Here is a 17,651-nt window from a genome sequence, read left to right as displayed (position 1 = left end):
TCAGGTTTTTAAGCAAATATATGAAAACTAAAACTTAAGAAAGTTAACAGGCTGGGCTGTATTTCTAAAGTACATTATTAGAAAAGATAAAATTACTCAATTAGAACTTTAAAGCCAGGGACACCTGGGTGGCTCAGCAGTCGCGCATCTGCCTTTGGTTCAGGTCATGATCTGGGAGTCCCAGAATCGAGTCCCATATCAGGCTCCCTGCATGGAACCTACTTCTCCCTCTGCCTATGTCTCTGCCTATGTCTCTGCCTCTCTCTCTCTCTCAATAAATAAATAAATAAATAAACTTTAAAGCCATATGATACAGTGTTAAGTGAACAGAACACAAAAGTGTATCTGTGGTGTGGTTATGACTATGAAAAGAAATGATGGGGAAAAAAGTCAATATACCCAAGTGATAAAAGATAATTATATTAAGTGATGATAATCAGTTCCCCCATCCCCTTCCCTTGCTACTTTCTAGATGTTCAGTGTGTATTTATTTTTAAAGTTTGAAACTAGAAAATGAACTAGTAGCAGTTTCATAAATTGTATTCCTTTTGTACTCTATATTGATTCCCATAACAGCTTGACAAGTCATGCTTGTTTACTGTCACACTTGTTTGTATGGATGCAAGCCTGTATCATTGAGTTTCTCCTTTCTGTGTGTATCTTCTGAGATACTTTTTTTTTCCTGTGTTGATAGAGAGCAAATATACTTGGAACCATTGTATATCTTTTCTTTCAGGCAAGAGCAGCTAAACTCTCTGAGTGTAGCCAGGTGACCGAGGAGGAAGAGGATCAAGAAACACCTTCCAGAAATCTGAGGGTCAGAGCAGATCGAAATTTGAAAACAGAGGAGGAAGAAGAGGAGGAGGAGGAAGAGGAAGAAGAGGAAGAGGAAGAGGAGGGACAAAAATCTAGGGATGCACCTGTCCTGAAACAGTTTAAGGAAGCAGAAGAGGGGGAAGAGATGCCCAGAGTAAAACCAGAGGAGGTGATAGATGAGAGACACCAAAGCATAAGATCCCCGGAACAGGAGGAGCTAGAGAGAGGAGGAAGAGTTACAAGGTCCCAGGAAGAAGCGAGAAGAAGTCATGTGGCCAGATATCAGCAGGAAAAAGAGATGAAAACAGTTTCTTCCCTTGAAGAAGAAAAACAAACAAAAACTTCAAAAGGCTTGGAGGAAAAATCAAAGTCCCCTTCCCCTCCTCGACTGACTGAAGATCTGGAGAAGGCTCCTCTTGTGCTACAACCAGAGCAAAATGTCGGTGAAGAGGAAACTCCTCCGCCTTTACTTATCAAGGAAGCATCTTCTCCACCACCTAATACACAACTCCAGACTGAAGAAGAAATAGAGCCCATGGAAGGCCCAGCTCCCCCTGTCCTCACTCAGCTATCTCCTCCTAATACAGATGGTGAGGCCAGGGAGCTATTAATATCTCCACATACTGTTCAGTTGGTGGGACGCCTGTCTCCTTTGTCAAGTCCTGCAGACACCAAAGCAGAATCTCTAGCAGAGAAAGTGTCAGAGGAGAGTGTCCTGCCTCTAGTTCAGAAAAGCACACTAGCTGAATGCTCAACCCAGAAGGGTCTTGAAACTGAGTCCGAAAAATATGTTCAACCATTCCCTTTTAAAATTGAGGAATTAGCACCAGCCAAAGGGATCACCGAGGAATCTCTGAAACAGCTGTCTCTGGAACAGAAGGAAGGTAGAAGGGCTTCTCATACTCTTCTCCCAAGCCACAGATTGAAACAGTCAGCTGACTCATCCTCAAGCCGATCCTCCTCTTCATCCTCCAGTTCTAGATCAAGATCTCGCTCTCCGGACAGCTCAGGCTCTCAGTCTCACTCATCTCTAAGATCCAAGCAGAGAGATGTATCTCGGGCACGTACTCATACCAACCCTCGTGGTAGATCTGAGATGGGCTCCCGATCAACATCAGAGTCTAGGTCACGTTCCCGTTCCCGTTCCCGTTCTCGTTCAGCTTCAAGCAACAGCAGAAAAGTAAGTGTGGGAGAATCCTGGGTGCATTGATGTTTTGTCTGTATTCCAGTGTTTTTCAACCCCAGGAGAACCTATTATAATTTCTGGCAGGAATGGGAAAAGCTTCCTTTTATTCCCCAGGTCAGTGATTATGTTCCCATTATTTCTGACTCTAATTTTTAATTCCTTGATCCCTACATAGAGTCCTTTTTCATTTTTTTGAGTCTCTTTGATTCTAAAGTTGAATCATTTACCTATCTCCCTCAGTAGACTATAAACTTGAGGATATGGACATGCCTTTTTATGTGTGTATCCTAGTAACCCAGTATCTAGTTGAGACTTAATAATTTGCCAATAATCTAGGAAGTCAAGGAGGTCACGGACTCAAACAGGAATAAACATAGGGACAGAAGGGTCCAGTGGAATTGGGAAACTCGGTGACATATTGAATATATACCATATAAAATAATTTGCCTTATGTGCTTCATTTCTTTAGTCTCTGAGCCCTGGAATCTCCAGGGACAGCAGCACCAGCTACACTGAAACCAAAGATCCCTCTTCTGGGCAGGAGGTTGCAACTCCACCTGTGCCACAACTGCAGGTCCTTGAGCCAAAGGAGAGGACTTCCACCTCATCCTCTATCCAAGTGAGACGTTTGAGCCAACCTGAGCCAGCTGAAAAGCATGTGACCCAGAGGTTACAACCTGAGCGGGTAGGCTATTATGTCCCCTCCCTAGGAGGAGATGGAGGATTAGGCATGATTTTCCTTTTTGTCTTAGTTATAAAACTGAAAGGTCAGTCTAGATAAGGTTCATTGGAAAGGTAGATGGTTGGGGATACCTGTAAGGTTCCACTGAACTCAGTTCCAACTCTCTGGTTGATGAAAGCTCTGTATGAGGCTAGGCAGCAGGGTTCTTATCTCCAGGGCTCCCAGGGTCACTTCCACAGAATGTCTCCTTTTTTTCCGCCCCAGAGGAAGACTTTTCTCAGTTTTCTCAAGAAAAGAATTCTAATAAAATAATTGTTGGCATAGAAATTCTTTAAGCATCATTCTATTCCACTTTCTAAACTAGAATAACAAAGATATATAGGGCAAAGTGTGGAACTACTACTGTGTAAGTCCTGCTCTGCCTTACCAGCTCCAGGTTAAAGAAAAAAACCAAGCAGATTTAAGTATGTTGCTATGGGCATTTTGCTATGTTTGTCCTGACAGGGGAGCCCAAAGAAGTGTGAAGCTGAAGAGGCAGAGCCACCAGCTGCCACACAGCCCCAAACCTCAGAGACCCAGACTGCTCACCTACCAGAATCAGAAAGGATTCATCACACTGTGTAAGTACTCTCTCTCAACTGGGGTATAACAAGGAACTGGGAATATGGAATAAATAGTTCTTTGCTCCCTGGGGTTCTTTGACTAAGTAGTCCTCGTTTCCTTCTAAAATATAAAGGCAGAGCTTTATCTGGACAGAGGCTAGGCTTCAGTGGTTCTGTTGAGAGCTGCCACCAGAATTTTTAAGGTAGTCTGAAAAGTGGTGGTTAGAGCATAAGGAAACCCAATTGGTCATCTGACCAATGGGTTCCTTTAAGGAGCAGGTAGCAGGAGCAGGTAGCGGAGGCTTTGTTTTCCAAACTCAAGACAGTGTAAGGGAGTTGACTCGGGGCATCTTAACTCATAACTCACATTTACTAGCTATATCTGAGTCTGGGAACAGTTTAAATAAAGCATACCAAGAATCTACCAAGAAAGACACAGGAGAGTGTTGTGTTTGATTTTTGTTTTCCCTAGTTGTTAGCTGTCTTTTTATTAAGCACAGTCTATCTTAGTTCTTATTGGATATACAGCAAAATATGAAGCATGTATCAATCAAGTCAGAAGTTTGTTTTTGGACCCCTAAGGCCCTTGGTTTGATTTTTACCATTTTCATAATTAATGTGAGCTTTTTGTTCCTTATATTTAATTCTAGAAAAATATAGGTAAGAACAGGTATATCATTCATGCATTATTTTGAGCTAGGTACTATTGAGTTAAAAAGCCATTGAACCCAAGTTCCTGGCTTCAGAGTGCTATGGGAAATGAAAAGCAAAACATTGCAGAAATACAATTGCTTACTTTAGTCATCAAGAATCCTGTACTGCTTTAATGAACATCCAGTGTAGACAGTTGACCTAAAGTTGTTGGTTTTATGTCATTTTAACACTAATCCTGCCAGTATGATTTTTCCCTTTATGTAAAAGTCTAATAATTTACACTCTTCTGAGAGCTTAAGACTATCTTTCCTCTGATTTTCGAGGGTGGTGGGCAGGTGACATTTATTATCTCATTTCTTTTTGACTTTAATACTAGTTTTATTCTTCTTACTATCTATGTAGCTTTCGCCTTGGGACATACCCTTGCCTTGTCTATTCTAATGGTCTTGCCTCTGCTGCCATCTTGTGGCTGTTATTTTTTTGGTTTGAAAGTCAAAAGTTCATTATACTTCCTTTGAAAAGTTTTTGTTATTTCCCCTTTGGGATGGGTACATTATCCTTTGGAAGGGGGTTTTTCTTCTAGGACCATAAAGTGAAAACCCAGCGGATTCTGGAAAGTGTTCAGGATTCCCCAACTACACCATCGATGAGGAAATGGGGTGACACCTTGCCTTCCATATCCAGCAACCAGAGATAATACCTGCCCTCTCCTCACCCATCCCAAGGGGGTACATATCCTTTGTATAATGGCAGTTTTGAAGTAGGTGTTGACAACCTACTACTAATTGGGCCTGAGAAACTGCCTCTTATACACTTTAAGAAGCAAGTAATTTTCTTAAAAGGTTTTTCTTACCCTAAAATTCACTTGGTCTATGAGATCCTGGCAGCAAAACAGCACTTGATGCTATTTTGAAACATCTTTATTTCTGGACTTTTTAGCATGCAAGTCCAGGACAAATGAAGCCTGGAGTCATGTACAGAGTTTTTCTCCCCACATAAGCGTGCCTTTGATCTTCCATTTTATGACCGAGGTAATCTAGTCATATTTATTCCAACAAGATGATAGGCAAGTGACACCTTGGGCTAATACTGAGACTGTCCATTGTTGCCTAGGCAAGCTTCAGTGGAGCAGCCTATAGATGAGAAATGCAATCTGAGCTCAGGAGTAGCTCACACACATCGCCTTTACCTACTTTCCCTCTGCCTGGCTTCCAGATGGCCTGTTCAGCAGCCTAATAAAAAGACATGCCCCAAAGCCTAAACTCATAGGCTATTATGACACAGGATCTGGTAAATGAATCTTTGAGAACTTCGCCTACATTTCTCAAGGCCCTACTGCATCTGATTTACAACACTCCTAGTCTTTCACCCCTCTAGAGTCCTAGTTTTCAGCCTGGTGACCTCTGGAGCCCCTGGCCAATTAAATGGAAATGACTATTTGTAGCTTAACCTTGGTTTTCCTGTCTGTCTCAACAAGACACAGAGCTAGGCCCTGTTGATTCAGTAAAGTGTTTAAAAAAAAAAGATTTCAAAGACCTGTCAGCACCTGGAAGAGATTGCTTAACTTTTTCTGTGCTTTGTTAAATCCTTTCTGATTCTGATTGTGCCCTGAGGAATTCTAAATTTATGAGGTAAGGTATCTCATCATTGGTTGGAGCAGGAATTTGTGAGCCCTCAGTCTTGTTTCAGTTGAGCATGTTCTAAAACCCAGTCTTCTGTCCACTGTGGATATAACAAAAGTGTCCTCATACAGCAGAAAATAATGCTACTCTGTTTTTATGTTTAAAAAAAAAATAGAGGGGGGAAGAAAAGAACTTTTATGTGAGCAACTGTATTATCCAGCAGTAGTTAATTCAAACCTGAGTTTTTCTAAATACAACCTTCCTGAGTATCCAACTCTCGCAGGCAATAGTAACTTTGGGCTTTTGGCTTATGCTTATTGTCCTTTTGCCTGAGTACGAGGAAGGAAATAGTCCTTTAAGCCAGTGTGACAATGTAATGGTTACTCTCTAGAGGACTTAACAGTGCCAATATGCCAAATGATGCATCATTTTTAAAAGTAGAATTTATTATCATCAATAGCGTTTGTTTACTGAGAAATTGGAATTTAAGATCATACTCCCCAAATCATATTGTCCTTGGTCATCTTAGAACTAGTATACCCCTGCAAATATTCTATATTTAAGTCTCACTGCTTGAGAGTTGTCATATCCCACTATTCCGTATCAGATCCTCAGCTCATCCTCATGAATTTTCTATAATAACTAAAGTTCAAACATAAAACATACATGCCTGTAGAAATTTTCTTTTCTATTAGTTTCTCTGATTTTTATTTAGATATGAACTATAATGTGATGTTGTTAGTCTCCAAGTAGTTTTGTCCTTTTCTCCTGAGCTACAAATGCTTTGTGTGCTGTTCAGTTATGGATAGATATCTCCCACCCTCAAGTCCCCATGCAATTTCACAATTTTTTCAAAGATACAGAAATATTTGTGCAAGAACTTAAGTGTGGGAAAGGAGATGCCAGGATGGATGCCTTTTGTTTTAAAAGGGCTGCAAAGAAAAGCTTCATGGGGCTCTGACAAGTAGCTAACAAGGCTTTGGGACTGGTCCTACAAATAGATTGAGTTCCCTTTCCAGGGCAATTTTAAGGATTCCTCTTTTTCTTATGAAAATAAAGTCTTAGGAATCCTGGATTGGGGATCCCTGGGTGGCTCAGCAGTTTAGTGCCTGCCTTTGGCCCAGGGTGCGATCCTGGAGTCCCAGGATCAAGTCCCACGTCAGGCTCCTGGCATGGAGCCTGCTTCCCCCTCCTCCTGTGTCTCCCCCCTCCCCCCCGCCCCCCGTCTCTCTATGTCTATCATAAATAAATAAATAAATAAATCTTTTAAAAAAAAAAAAAAGGAATCCTGGATTCCACAGAATTGTTCGTAGGGAAATAGATGGCACAAACTCAGTGTGTCCTAAAGCTAAGGATAATGTGGTAAAATTCCTATTCTTGAAAAAGAATTTCCAGTGAAAGAGAAATTGTTCCTCTAAGGAAGCTACTTCTGGAGAGGCATATTTGGCAGCTGAAACTATTTTAGGACAATTGATGGGCAGGGAACATTTATTTGAGGATGTTAAAAAGGTAATATCCTCTGTAGGGACTCCATCTAAAAAGAATTTTAAGAAAACTTTGGAAAAAAAAAAAACTTTGGGGCTCCTTTCTGGCTTGGTAGAGCATGCAACTCTTGATCTTGGGGTCATGAGTTCAAACCCCACATCAGGTATAGAGCTTACTTTTAAAAAGAAGAAAACTTTTAGTTCAGCAAGCAATTATTACAGTGTCCACTTGGTCCACACAATGATGGCCTAATTGAGAAATATTTACTGAGCATTTCTTTGTGTTAGGCCGTGGGCCAGGGACTAGGTAGGGCACGTAGTCCCTGACCTTGAGGAATCCTGCAAGGTGGAGGTGAGAGGCAAGTTATCCAGCAGTTATTATACAAAGTGATGAGGCCCTTGCTGAAAACCTGTTAGACCAACTACTGATGCCTTCACATCAGAGAAAGCTCAGTCTACTCTTTAAGAAACCTCCCTAAGTGGTATCAATGAGATAATGGTCTATTAAATGTACATGTGTTTATGCATATCCTTATCGTGACTTGGAGTGTTGTCCAAGCCAAACTCTTAAAGGCAAAGCCTTATCACATTGTTCCATGAGATCGGTATTGTTTTGATTCCCACTTTACAGATAAAGTAATAGATATACAGAGAAGACCAGAGAGACTTGCCCAGTGTCAGAATTTATATAGGAGCACTGTTGGGCCATGATTGGGCCATAGCCAGTTTGACTGCAGAGCTCTGTCTTAGCAGATGGACCACAAATGAAAGGGAGCTTTTATTATTATTTTTTTATTTTGAGAACTTCAAAAAATAGTTAAAAATAAAAACTTTTTATTTTTTTTTTTTGAAAGGGAGCTTTTAGAGTAACGTGTAAACATGACCACTTTAACATGTAATTGGCATGTACAAGATTTCAGTGGGGAGGCAATTTTATTCCTGGCTGAAAGCTCTGGTATTACAAATGGGATAATACCAAGCTTTTGATTAAAGACCCAGGAGCTTGTCTTAGCTTTAGACCTCTGCTGCCACAAACTGGGGTGCAAAAGGAGCACCTTTGCAGTCAACAAAGGAGTCTTTGAGCATCTGCTGAGGGCTTTTTTTTTTAATGGTTAAGAGTCAGCTTCGTATTTCACATTTAGTCTGGTGAAAATACCCATGATTAATAATTTCCGTTTAGTTCCCAAACACTTTGGGCCCAGCAGACCTCCCCCAACCCCCAGCCATGTGTAACAGCTCTCACTTCAGCTGCTTGTCTGCTTTGGAGCCCCCACCTTGGAGCCCTTGCTCCAAGAAGTGGCCTTCATGCTTCAGCTACCAAGGTCCCCTTGCTCTGTTTATCCTTTTCCTTTCTGGCTCCAGTGGACCCTGGAGCAGGGTGACCTTATTAAAGACTGTGAAACAAAGTTGTCTGTCATCTCTTCAGAGACACCTCTCCCCCTCTCTGCTGGTAATTCAAAAAGGAACTCTGCTCTGCTCTCCTCCCGCCATCCCTGGAGAAAGGACAGGTTGGAGTAATAACACGTGGTCATTGCTTGGGGGTGAGCAGCCAGCTAGCTGCTGTAGTGATTGGATAGTGCCAGTTCTCATCCCACCTCCCCGCATGAGCAGCTGACTGGCTTCTAGGATAGAGGGAGGTGGGCACATAAAAAATTGCTCATGGCCGTCCATTCTGTGTCTCTTTCAACTTTGGCTTTGTTGTCTTCCTTCTTTAATCATTTTTCACTCCCAGCTCTGCTGTTTCCCTTCTTTCTATTCTCTGGACTCTTGGAAGCAAGCAGCTGTAACTTTGTATGTCCTCTCCACCCAGCCCCCTCCCCCGCCCCTGGGACAAGGAGAGCGCACCCTCTCCCTGCGGGCTTAGGCCTCAGTGGCTGTTGTAACCTGAGAAAAGAAGGAAAAAGGCCAGGCCTATTGAGCCAGCAGTGAGCTCCCTGTGGCCTGCCAGAGGATAAGAACCTTGCTCACTCAGCGCCCTCCCTCTTCTCTTTTCCCCTCCCCTGCTGCAGCAGGGCCCTCCCCCATCCGCACACACGGGCTGCTGGGTAAGTGGCAAGATGGCTCCCCTGCATGTCTCCGGCTGATCGCTGCCGCTCCGCCAATACAATAGAGCCAGCCACTACCAGCAGCCTGGCCCTCTTCCTCCTCCTTCTCCAGAGAGACCAATCCAGCCGAACTCGGGGTTTGCCGTGAGGACTTAACGCTTATCTCTTAAAAGCCAGATCTATTTTAGCCTCCCCTCACCGCCACCACCTCCCCTTCCATTTACCATTTTTTGGATCCCCAGTTGCTGCATCTCGATTTTCTCTCTCTGGATCGGGTGGCTGGGGAGGAGGTGGTGGGCTATTGGGACAAGGAAGGTGTTGTGGGTTTTTTTTTTTTTTTTTTTTTTTAGGATTTTTTTGTTTGGTTTTTATTATTTCTTCCATTCCAGAAAGGGATAAACAGCACTTCCAGGGGGAGAAAAAAAATCATGTTATCAGAAAGCAAAGAAGGGTGAGAGCTTCACATTTCCATGTATCCCTTTTCCCCACCGCTCTACCTACCTCATCTTCCTTCTCTTCCCCATGGCTTTCATTCCGTCTTTCGTTTTGGTTTGTTTTCAGTCATTCTGCTTTCCCCTTTGTCCTTCCTGCCTGATTTCTAATTGGCCCAACTTGCCCTCTCCGTGTGGGAAATAGGTATTTTTTAGATAAGTCTTTTCTTTCCATTTAGGCAGTTGAATCGCGTGTTTCTGTGGGGGCCGATTAGCTGGGGGCACAGTTCCGATTTTCCCCTCCCCCTTCCCGTGCATCCCTCCCTGCCTCTCGGGGAGGCTGTTCTGACCTCTGAGTGTCAGTCAGCCTGTTGGGAATGCTGAATTTTCTAGTGGTGGTGATCAACGTGGGGAGGCTTGGTTTCCCCTCCCCTGGGTCTTAGGCCCCTGATTATCTTAATTTGATTTTTTTTCCCTCCCACTGTTTGGGTGGTAGTGGGAGTGAGAGTAGAGATAGAAGTTAGGGATGAAGACAGAAAAAGGAGATGAATAGTTTATCTCAAGTGAATCTCAGGGATTCGTTGCCTGAAATGGAAGCTAACTTGTGTGATTCAGAGTGGGGGTGGGAGGATTCAGTATTTGTAGTTGGTGGAGGGGATGTAAGGTGGGCTGGAGGGTGTGTCCTGACTGGGAGGCCTGCTCTCTTTATCTCTTGGAAGTTGGAATGAGGGAATGGGAGAAACTGGGTGAAAGCCGAATGTAAGAACAATTCCTACACCTCTGAGCAGGTAAAAGTGGCCTGATTCTTCTCTGAGCTTTCAAACTCCAGCAGTTGTAGTTTTTCCTTTTGGTTGAGAGGGTCCTCATTGAATTTTGAACCTTCAACAGCCCTACTGTCCCTGCCCCTCCTCCGCCCCACAATTTCTCCATTCCTGTTGCTTCCAGATCCTGTAGGTCAGTAGGCCTTATTAAGCAGTTGATTATAAACACAAGGTTGGGATCACTTGCCACGGCCATTCTTTCTCGTCTTAAGCAATCAGGCTTCCCGTAATTTCTCATGCAATTTTGTTAAAGATGCCTGTGGCCAGGGGATAGGGAGGCTACAGGGTTGTGGGCAAATCACAGTCACTTTTGAGGGACTGTGTTTAGAGTGGTACGTTTTTCCTTTCCATGTAAGAGTACTCTGGTGAATTACCTAAAAACAGTTGGGAGTCCTGACCCCACATGTCACAGCTTTATCCCATCTGGGCAGTGGATGGATGCGGTTGCTAAGATCTGTGCTATTTTCCCAAGGAAAACTGTTTTCCTACTTTTCCTGTGGGGGCCAGGTCTCTAGTCTCATCTGAAAAGCAACCCTCCCAAACCCACCCAAGTGATGAGGCATGGGGGTTTCCTGACCCAAAACCTAATGTCTTGCTCTCTCTTCCCCTTGGTTCTTTCCTGCCCTTCCCTCCCTACCTCTCCCCATACTATCAGTGAGGAGAAGGAGGAAGTGACCATGGACACAAGTGAAAACAGACCTGAAAATGAGGTTCCAGAACCCCCTGTGCCTATTGCAGACCAAGTCAGCAATGATGACCGCCCAGAGGGCAGTGCTGAAGATGAGGAGAAGAAAGAGGTAAATTTCCAAGCCACCTGTTGGAGTGGGTGGGCAGGAGTGGACCTAGGGGAGAGAGTAGACACCACTTTGGTGATCCCTCTTACACCGTGGGATAGCTTAAAGAAGGGACTAGGCTGACTTGGATCAGGGTAGGGCCAAGGGAGAATTCGCTGGTTTAGCAAGGGACCCCCTTGTGATGGGGACAGGGCTCATTTGTTCCCCTTTCTTTGTTGGGGAAGTAGTGCAGTCCAGACTCTGGGAAGTTTGTAACTAAAGGAAAAGTCCGTTAATGGCCCTTTATCCAAGACCCAGGCCCAGCTTTCCCCTCTCAAGCTGCTTCTCCCTGTGTGGTAACTGTTAAGCTTTCCCTCCTTTTTAAAAGCCTGTGGGAACTCAGCGCCATCTAGTGGGCTTTGGTGGTTCTGAGCTGACCAGCCGCACTGAGGAATTTTTGTTCCTCCTCTGCCCTCTAGTGGTCATATTGCAGAGCTGTAGCTACTTAAGCCAGCGCTTGGGGTGATGATCCCAAAGGCCCCTTCTCCATATCTCGGGCCCCTCTTACGTCCTTTTTTTTGGCATATATATTATCTTGTATCCTGCACCCAATTCAGGGGGCTCCCCCCATCGGAGCCAGCGAAGTCTTCTTGGCTCTTAAAGTAATAGAGAAAGAATTAGCTGGGTTTGGGAGTGGGGTAACAGGATGGGAGGGACTGTCGTGTGTGTAGCCTTTCTTTGGTGTGTGTTGCGGGGGTGGGGGCCGGTGAAAGTGATTTGATGTGCAGAATATTATTTATTACAAGGTCCTTCTTCCCCGTAAAACTTTGTCCAAGTACCTCATGTACGGTAATCCGCCCGTAAAATATAACCCTGCCCAACTGGCCAATCGCTGATGCCGCCTCTTCCTCTGGACCCACCCGCTGCTACTGAGCTGCCCAATCAGAGCCGAGTCTGCTATCCCGGTGTCTTGGCCAGAGGGGGGCATGTATATGGGATCCTGTGATGGGCCCCCTTTTGCCTCCCTGCCTTGCTTACGTCAGGGGGCCAAGAAGAGCACTGTTCTGGAGAGACTTGTTGTATTGAGAAAGCAAAAAGCATTTGGAAAGGGGTGGACTTGCATCATCTCCCTATTTGGGACACCCCAAGAAGAGCTTGTGTCAGTGCTGGGGCGCCTGCCCACATGCCCTTACCCTTTTGAGGACTGTGGGTTGCCTTGTTTGCTACAGACTGTTGGGATCCCCATCTAGGGCACCAAGACCTCCTAAAGAGTCAATGCTTGTGATCACAGTGCCATGCTGTAAAATACCAAGTGGAGGCTCTCGGCTTAATCTGTGACGACTAGGAACCCTGCAGAGAAGTCTAGGGTTTGAGCCCAGGGATTTAATGCTGATGGCAGCCCAGCCATGTTTCACCACTTGCTCATCAGATGGACTTTCCTTTGGTCCCTGTTGTCCATGGTGAAGGGCAGCATGTTGGTTGCTCCAACTTCTCCTCCATCCCTGGAGGCAGGGGTCATCCATCCACCTGACTGGAACCACTGTCTCAGCTGGAGTCCCTGAGGAGATGCCACACACAACTCTCAGAAGAAAAGTATTCTGACCTTGCTGCTGAATGTGTGCCAGGTCCTGGGGCTCTCCACCTACTACCCCCAGGCTGCCTTCATCAGAGGCTCCATGATCCCACTCGGTGAGAGGAGCCCCTCCCCATTTACAGGCAGAGGAGAAAGGGACTCTGGAGTCATCACCTGGATTCCAAGTATTGGGTGGTGGTATTGCTGGATCTTACCACTGGTGGACATAGGGTCCTGCCTGCCTCTCACAATAGAAGGCCAGGACCATTCCTGCTACTCACAGGCCATCTCATCAGGGACTGCAAGATGATGCCCCTACAGGGCTGGGACTGATGTCTCTGCCCCTTTTCCCCCTGTACCCCTCGCTGAGCCTGGCCACCGCCAGTGAACTGTCTTGACATCATGGAAACTGGGCAGCGTCCCCCCACACGTTTTCCTCCCGCCCCCCCTGCGCCCCTGGGAGGACTCTGGCAGTGCCGTGCTGACCACCACGCCGTGCGCCCACCTTTTTTGCCAACCCAACCCCCCACCAATTGCACAGCGCCTAGCAGGGAGGGCTCATTCTGATTGGACCGGCGGTTGACTAGATACAGTACACAGTGAGGTGCGATTGGCTGAACTGAAGATCCCAGGTGTGAGATGGTACCTGGAACATTTGTCATATTCCTAGTTATTTTCTTCTTTATTTTCTTCTTCCTTTTATTTAATCTTTATTTTGATTATTTTCTCTTTATTTTTCTGATTTCTTTATTGGATTTATTTATTTATTTGGTTCATGTTTTTCCTGTTTTAATTAAGACCTTTTTCCTTTTTTTTTTTTCTTTTTCTTTCTTTTTCTTTTTTTTGTCTTTTTTTTTTTTTTTTTCCTTTTTTTTTTTCCTTTTTCCCTCACTAACTTACCCATCGAGAGTGGCCCGGCTAAGGGTCAGGCTGGCCCTTAACGGAGACCAAGGAGACTTGGTTAGATGACACAAACGGGGCTGGGGGCTGGATGGGGAAAGGGAATTCCATCTAGAGGGTCCTGCCCTACCCTTTAGAAGGGTGGTAGGTCTTAGTTTTTCCAGAAATAAGCATTGAAATCTAAAAATGCACTAATCCCCTTTTTCTCTCTCTCCCTCTTTTTGCTCTGTCCATAGTCTTTCTCCCACTGAGTGGGGCAGAAACTTGCTCAAAGGCAGGTTTGGGAGTTTCTGGTCCTTGGCAGAGCCCCTAAGGCTTAAGCCCTGGTCAGAGAGGAAACAGTAAGGCTCTTTGCTAGAGCTCTGTACAGTGGTTGGAAAGTCGGAGGCTCCCCAGGGGGCAGTCTGCCCCCTCAAAAAAGACCTTCTTTTATCAAAGGCACTTTTAAATTCTTTTCTGCTGGCAGTTGGCTTAGGAGCCTCATCTCCGCTGGATCTAATGCTGCCATGTAGGAGTGTGGACAGTCCTAACTTGCTGCTGTCCAAGTGACTCAAAGCCACTGTCAGTGGATGTCAGGCTGGACATTTGAGAAAAGGAGGAGGCTTACTTTGTTGCAGTGATCATCCCAAAGTTGGTTTTCCTTGTTTCCTCGTGTTTTCTGAGAGTTCTCAAGGAGACCTGGGAGGGCTAGATGACCCAGTTCTGGGCATATCTTGTTGGCTTGGCATTCTCTTGGCCCATAGACAGTGGAAGAGGGCATGACCAATGCCTTTAAAGGGCTGGGAGGCTCCTGAATTCCCCTTCCAGCTTATTTCTGGTTAAGCTAATACACAGGTGTGGTATGGACTAGATGACTTTTCCCTGCTGTGATGTTTGATTTTATTTTTTTCTCTAACTTGCATTGATTCTGCTTCGTTTTTGCCGTTTGCCGCTTCTGTTTTGGTCTCTGTCTGTCTCTGTGTCTCTCTCTCTTTCTCTCTCTCTCTCTCTCTCTCTGTCTTTGGAGCCTGTGCTAAGACTGCCCCATCTAACCTCCTTCCCCCCTCTCTGTGGGGTGTGTCTCTTTCTCTTCCCCCCCCCCCCTTTTCTTCTCTATACAGAGCTCGATGCCCAAATCATTCAAGAGGAAGATCTCCGTTGTCTGTAAGTCTAGCCCCAAATACCTAATAAAGATCAAGAGTACCATAAAAGTTCATAGAGAAATAGATTCCTGTTCTCTCAGGGGCCTTCTTGGGTCACCCCTTCCAACCCCATTCCCTCCACCCAGCAAATGTATATCATCTTGGCATATGTAGGGTTCCATTTTGAAATTCAGTGACAGGCAATCCCTGTCATTTTTCCCAGGTCACATTTCTTTCTTAACTAATAACACTGTGAGATATCTCACCATTTCCTATGTAGCCCTACATGTGTTTCCTCTTTCAAATATCTGAACCCTCAGAACCAGCAGTGAGTTTGAGGGACTCCTCTATAGTGTTTATCAGTACATCCTTTATTCTGAAGGAGTGTCTAAGGAAATGAGAATGTTCACACCTCAAACAGTAACATTTTCCCAATGAAGAGCTCTAAATAGAAGCATAACAGATCTCTGTAACTTAATATGAAGTCGTAGTGTGGAAATGAGCCTAAAACATAATCAGATCATGTCACGATCTTAAATTAACTTTACTTGGATACCAGTGTCACATAGTCTTGTTTTTCTGCATTCCTGTGTCCTCCTCAGTCCTTCTTCCCTGGCAGTTTAGTTATTTCTACCACTAAAAGTTTAAACTACTCACCACCCTAGTTACCTACCCATCCCTCATTGCCTTCATTGATTAGTTTTTATTGGTCAGGAAGTGGCTCCAGTTCTTTTATTGGTCTCTCTGAAGCATGGTTTCCCCAGTCCCCAAATACAATATCCCTAAGTTAACCTTTTACTGAAATTCCAGTTGAAGGCTATCTGTAGGTGTTATGGTGTGAACCAGCAGAGGACCTAAGACCATCTAACTGTTCGGTCCTATTTCTTGGGGACAGCAGCTACCAAGGGGGTGCCAGCTGGAAACAGTGACACAGAGGGGGGCCAGCCTGGCCGGAAGCGGCGTTGGGGAGCCAGCACAGCCACCACACAGAAGAAACCCTCCATCAGTATCACCACCGAATCACTCAAGGTGAGGTGGGAGGAGCCAGGGAGGGGAGGATGAGACACATTGAGGTGGGAATAGACACGGGCCCAGTGTAACGGGGTGGGGGGTATCTGTGTCCCAGAGCCTCATCCCCGACATCAAACCCCTGGCGGGGCAGGAGGCTATTGTGGATCTTCATGCTGACGACTCCCGAATCTCTGAGGATGAGACAGAACGTAATGGTGATGATGGAGCACATGACAAGGGGCTGAAGATATGCCGGACCGTCACCCAGGTGAGGCTCTTGCCACTCCAGTGTAAGGGGAATGGGCAGTAGACTCAGAGCAGGCAACTAAGGTAGAGTCCTGGAAGGAAATTGCCATCTGTGCAGAGGGTTGGGCTAATTGCCCTTTTAGGGGTCAACAGACTACCAAATCCAACCTGTTGTCTTTAATAAAGAAAATTTTATGAAAGCACAGCTATACCAGCTCCTTTACTCTTATCTCTGGCTGCTTATGTGCTCTAACGTCAGTGTTGGATAGTTGCAACAGAGACTGTATGACTCACAAGGCCTAAAAATATTTCTCATCTTGCCCTATACAGAAAAGATTTGCCCACTCTTGCCTTCATTCTCCTCATGGCAAAGTTGAGGCATTAATCCCAAGATCCAGTGGAGGAGAATGAAATCTTTCCCCGAGCGGAAGGAACATTCTAGGTTGACTGTACCACCCTCTCTTAGGAAACCAGAGGCAGAAAAGCATGTGCCAGTTTGGTGTTTTAAGAATTCTGCCCATTATATGATACCTTACAGGTAGTACCTGCAGAGGGTCAGGAGAATGGGCAGAGGGAAGAAGAGGAAGAAGAGAAAGAGCCTGAAGCAGAACCCCCAATACCTCCTCAGGTGTCCGTAGAGGTGGCTCTGCCCCCACCTGTGGAGCATGAAGTAAAGAAAGGTAGGTGAAGCATGTGGCTCCTTGTATTCCCATAGCACTTTATTTGGATCTCTCTCTCTCTCTCTCTTTTTAATTTTATTTATTTATTCATGAAAGACAGAGAGGCAGAGACACAGGCAGAGGGAGAAGCAGGCTCCATGCAGGGAGCCCAATGTGGAACTCGATCCCGGGTCTCCACGATCAGGTCCTGGGCTGAAGGCAGACGCTCAACCGCTGAGCCACCCGGGCATCCTTGGACCTCTCTTTAAAGGGTTTCATGTTTCCTGCTTTTTATTATAGTATCTTGTGTATGTTTTACCTCCCTCTCCTAGTTATTAAGCTTCTTGAAAGCTAGGTTAAAATCTGTGAGGCTCCGTAATGAGGAGCTTTGCCTAGAACGGTACCTTGCACGCTGTAGCTGCTGAACACAGTTAAATGGAAGACTAGATGGAAGAGTGACTGCATGCTAGGGAATAAGAGGCATGGCACAGGGAAGAGAGCCAGTATTGCTCCCTGCTGAAAACTGTTTCTTGTGTTCTCTTTTTGATAGTGACTTTAGGAGATACCTTAACTCGACGTTCCATTAGCCAGCAAAAGTCTGGAGTTTCCATTACAATTGATGACCCAGTCCGAACTGCTCAGGTGCCCTCCCCGCCCCGGGGCAAGATCAGTAACATCGTCCACATCTCCAATTTGGTGAGCCAAAGTCGCTTCCCACAGCACAGTGTTTAGTGTTTGAGAGTTTGAGCTTTGGATTCCTGTTACTTAACTTCAACTCCTAGATCTGCCAGTTAAGTTATTTACTTACTGAGTGACTGGCTTAATCTCTCACAACGGGTCTCCTCATCTGAAAAATGGGGACAGAGTATCATTGTGCAGGGTCATCTAGAGAATTTGCAGAGGGCCTGGTGCATAGTGTCAGTTAGTGTTACTATTCTTCACTCTTCTCTCATTCCCATGTGAGAGTTCCTGGCCCCTGTGCACCCAGACTTTGAGGCTATACTCCTGTACCATATACTTGGGGA

At 45.2% G+C, this 17,651-nt stretch overlaps 1 protein-coding gene across 9 annotated transcripts in view; it reads left to right on the top strand.

Moving 5' to 3' along the window:
* Positions 1 to 17,651, top strand: part of ACIN1 (apoptotic chromatin condensation inducer 1) — a 34,593-nt gene that overhangs the window by 13,994 nt on the left and 2,948 nt on the right. For 5 of the 9 annotated variants that reach the window (XM_077908614.1, XM_077908609.1, XM_077908616.1 and 2 more), the window contains 9 exons: positions 737 to 1,996; positions 2,472 to 2,687; positions 3,189 to 3,304; positions 10,999 to 11,140; positions 14,690 to 14,732; positions 15,606 to 15,739; positions 15,837 to 15,989; positions 16,506 to 16,647; positions 17,177 to 17,322. In XM_077908614.1, coding sequence (XP_077764740.1) covers positions 737 to 1,996; positions 2,472 to 2,687; positions 3,189 to 3,304; positions 10,999 to 11,140; positions 14,690 to 14,732; positions 15,606 to 15,739; positions 15,837 to 15,989; positions 16,506 to 16,647; positions 17,177 to 17,322 — 2,352 coding nt within the window. Of the gene's footprint in view, positions 1 to 736; positions 1,997 to 2,471; positions 2,688 to 3,188; positions 3,305 to 9,079; positions 9,236 to 10,998; positions 11,141 to 14,689; positions 14,733 to 15,605; positions 15,740 to 15,836; positions 15,990 to 16,505; positions 16,648 to 17,176; positions 17,323 to 17,651 lie in introns of those variants that run through there. The other 4 variants (XM_077908613.1, XM_077908611.1, XM_077908612.1 and 1 more) reach the window with 4 other exon arrangements.

Source organism: Canis aureus, chromosome 9 (assembly GCF_053574225.1).
Source record: "Canis aureus isolate CA01 chromosome 9, VMU_Caureus_v.1.0, whole genome shotgun sequence".
Classification (NCBI taxonomy): Eukaryota; Metazoa; Chordata; class Mammalia; order Carnivora; family Canidae; genus Canis; species Canis aureus.
Note: the sequence above shows the minus strand (reverse complement) of the source record. Positions and strands in the feature narration are given on the sequence as shown.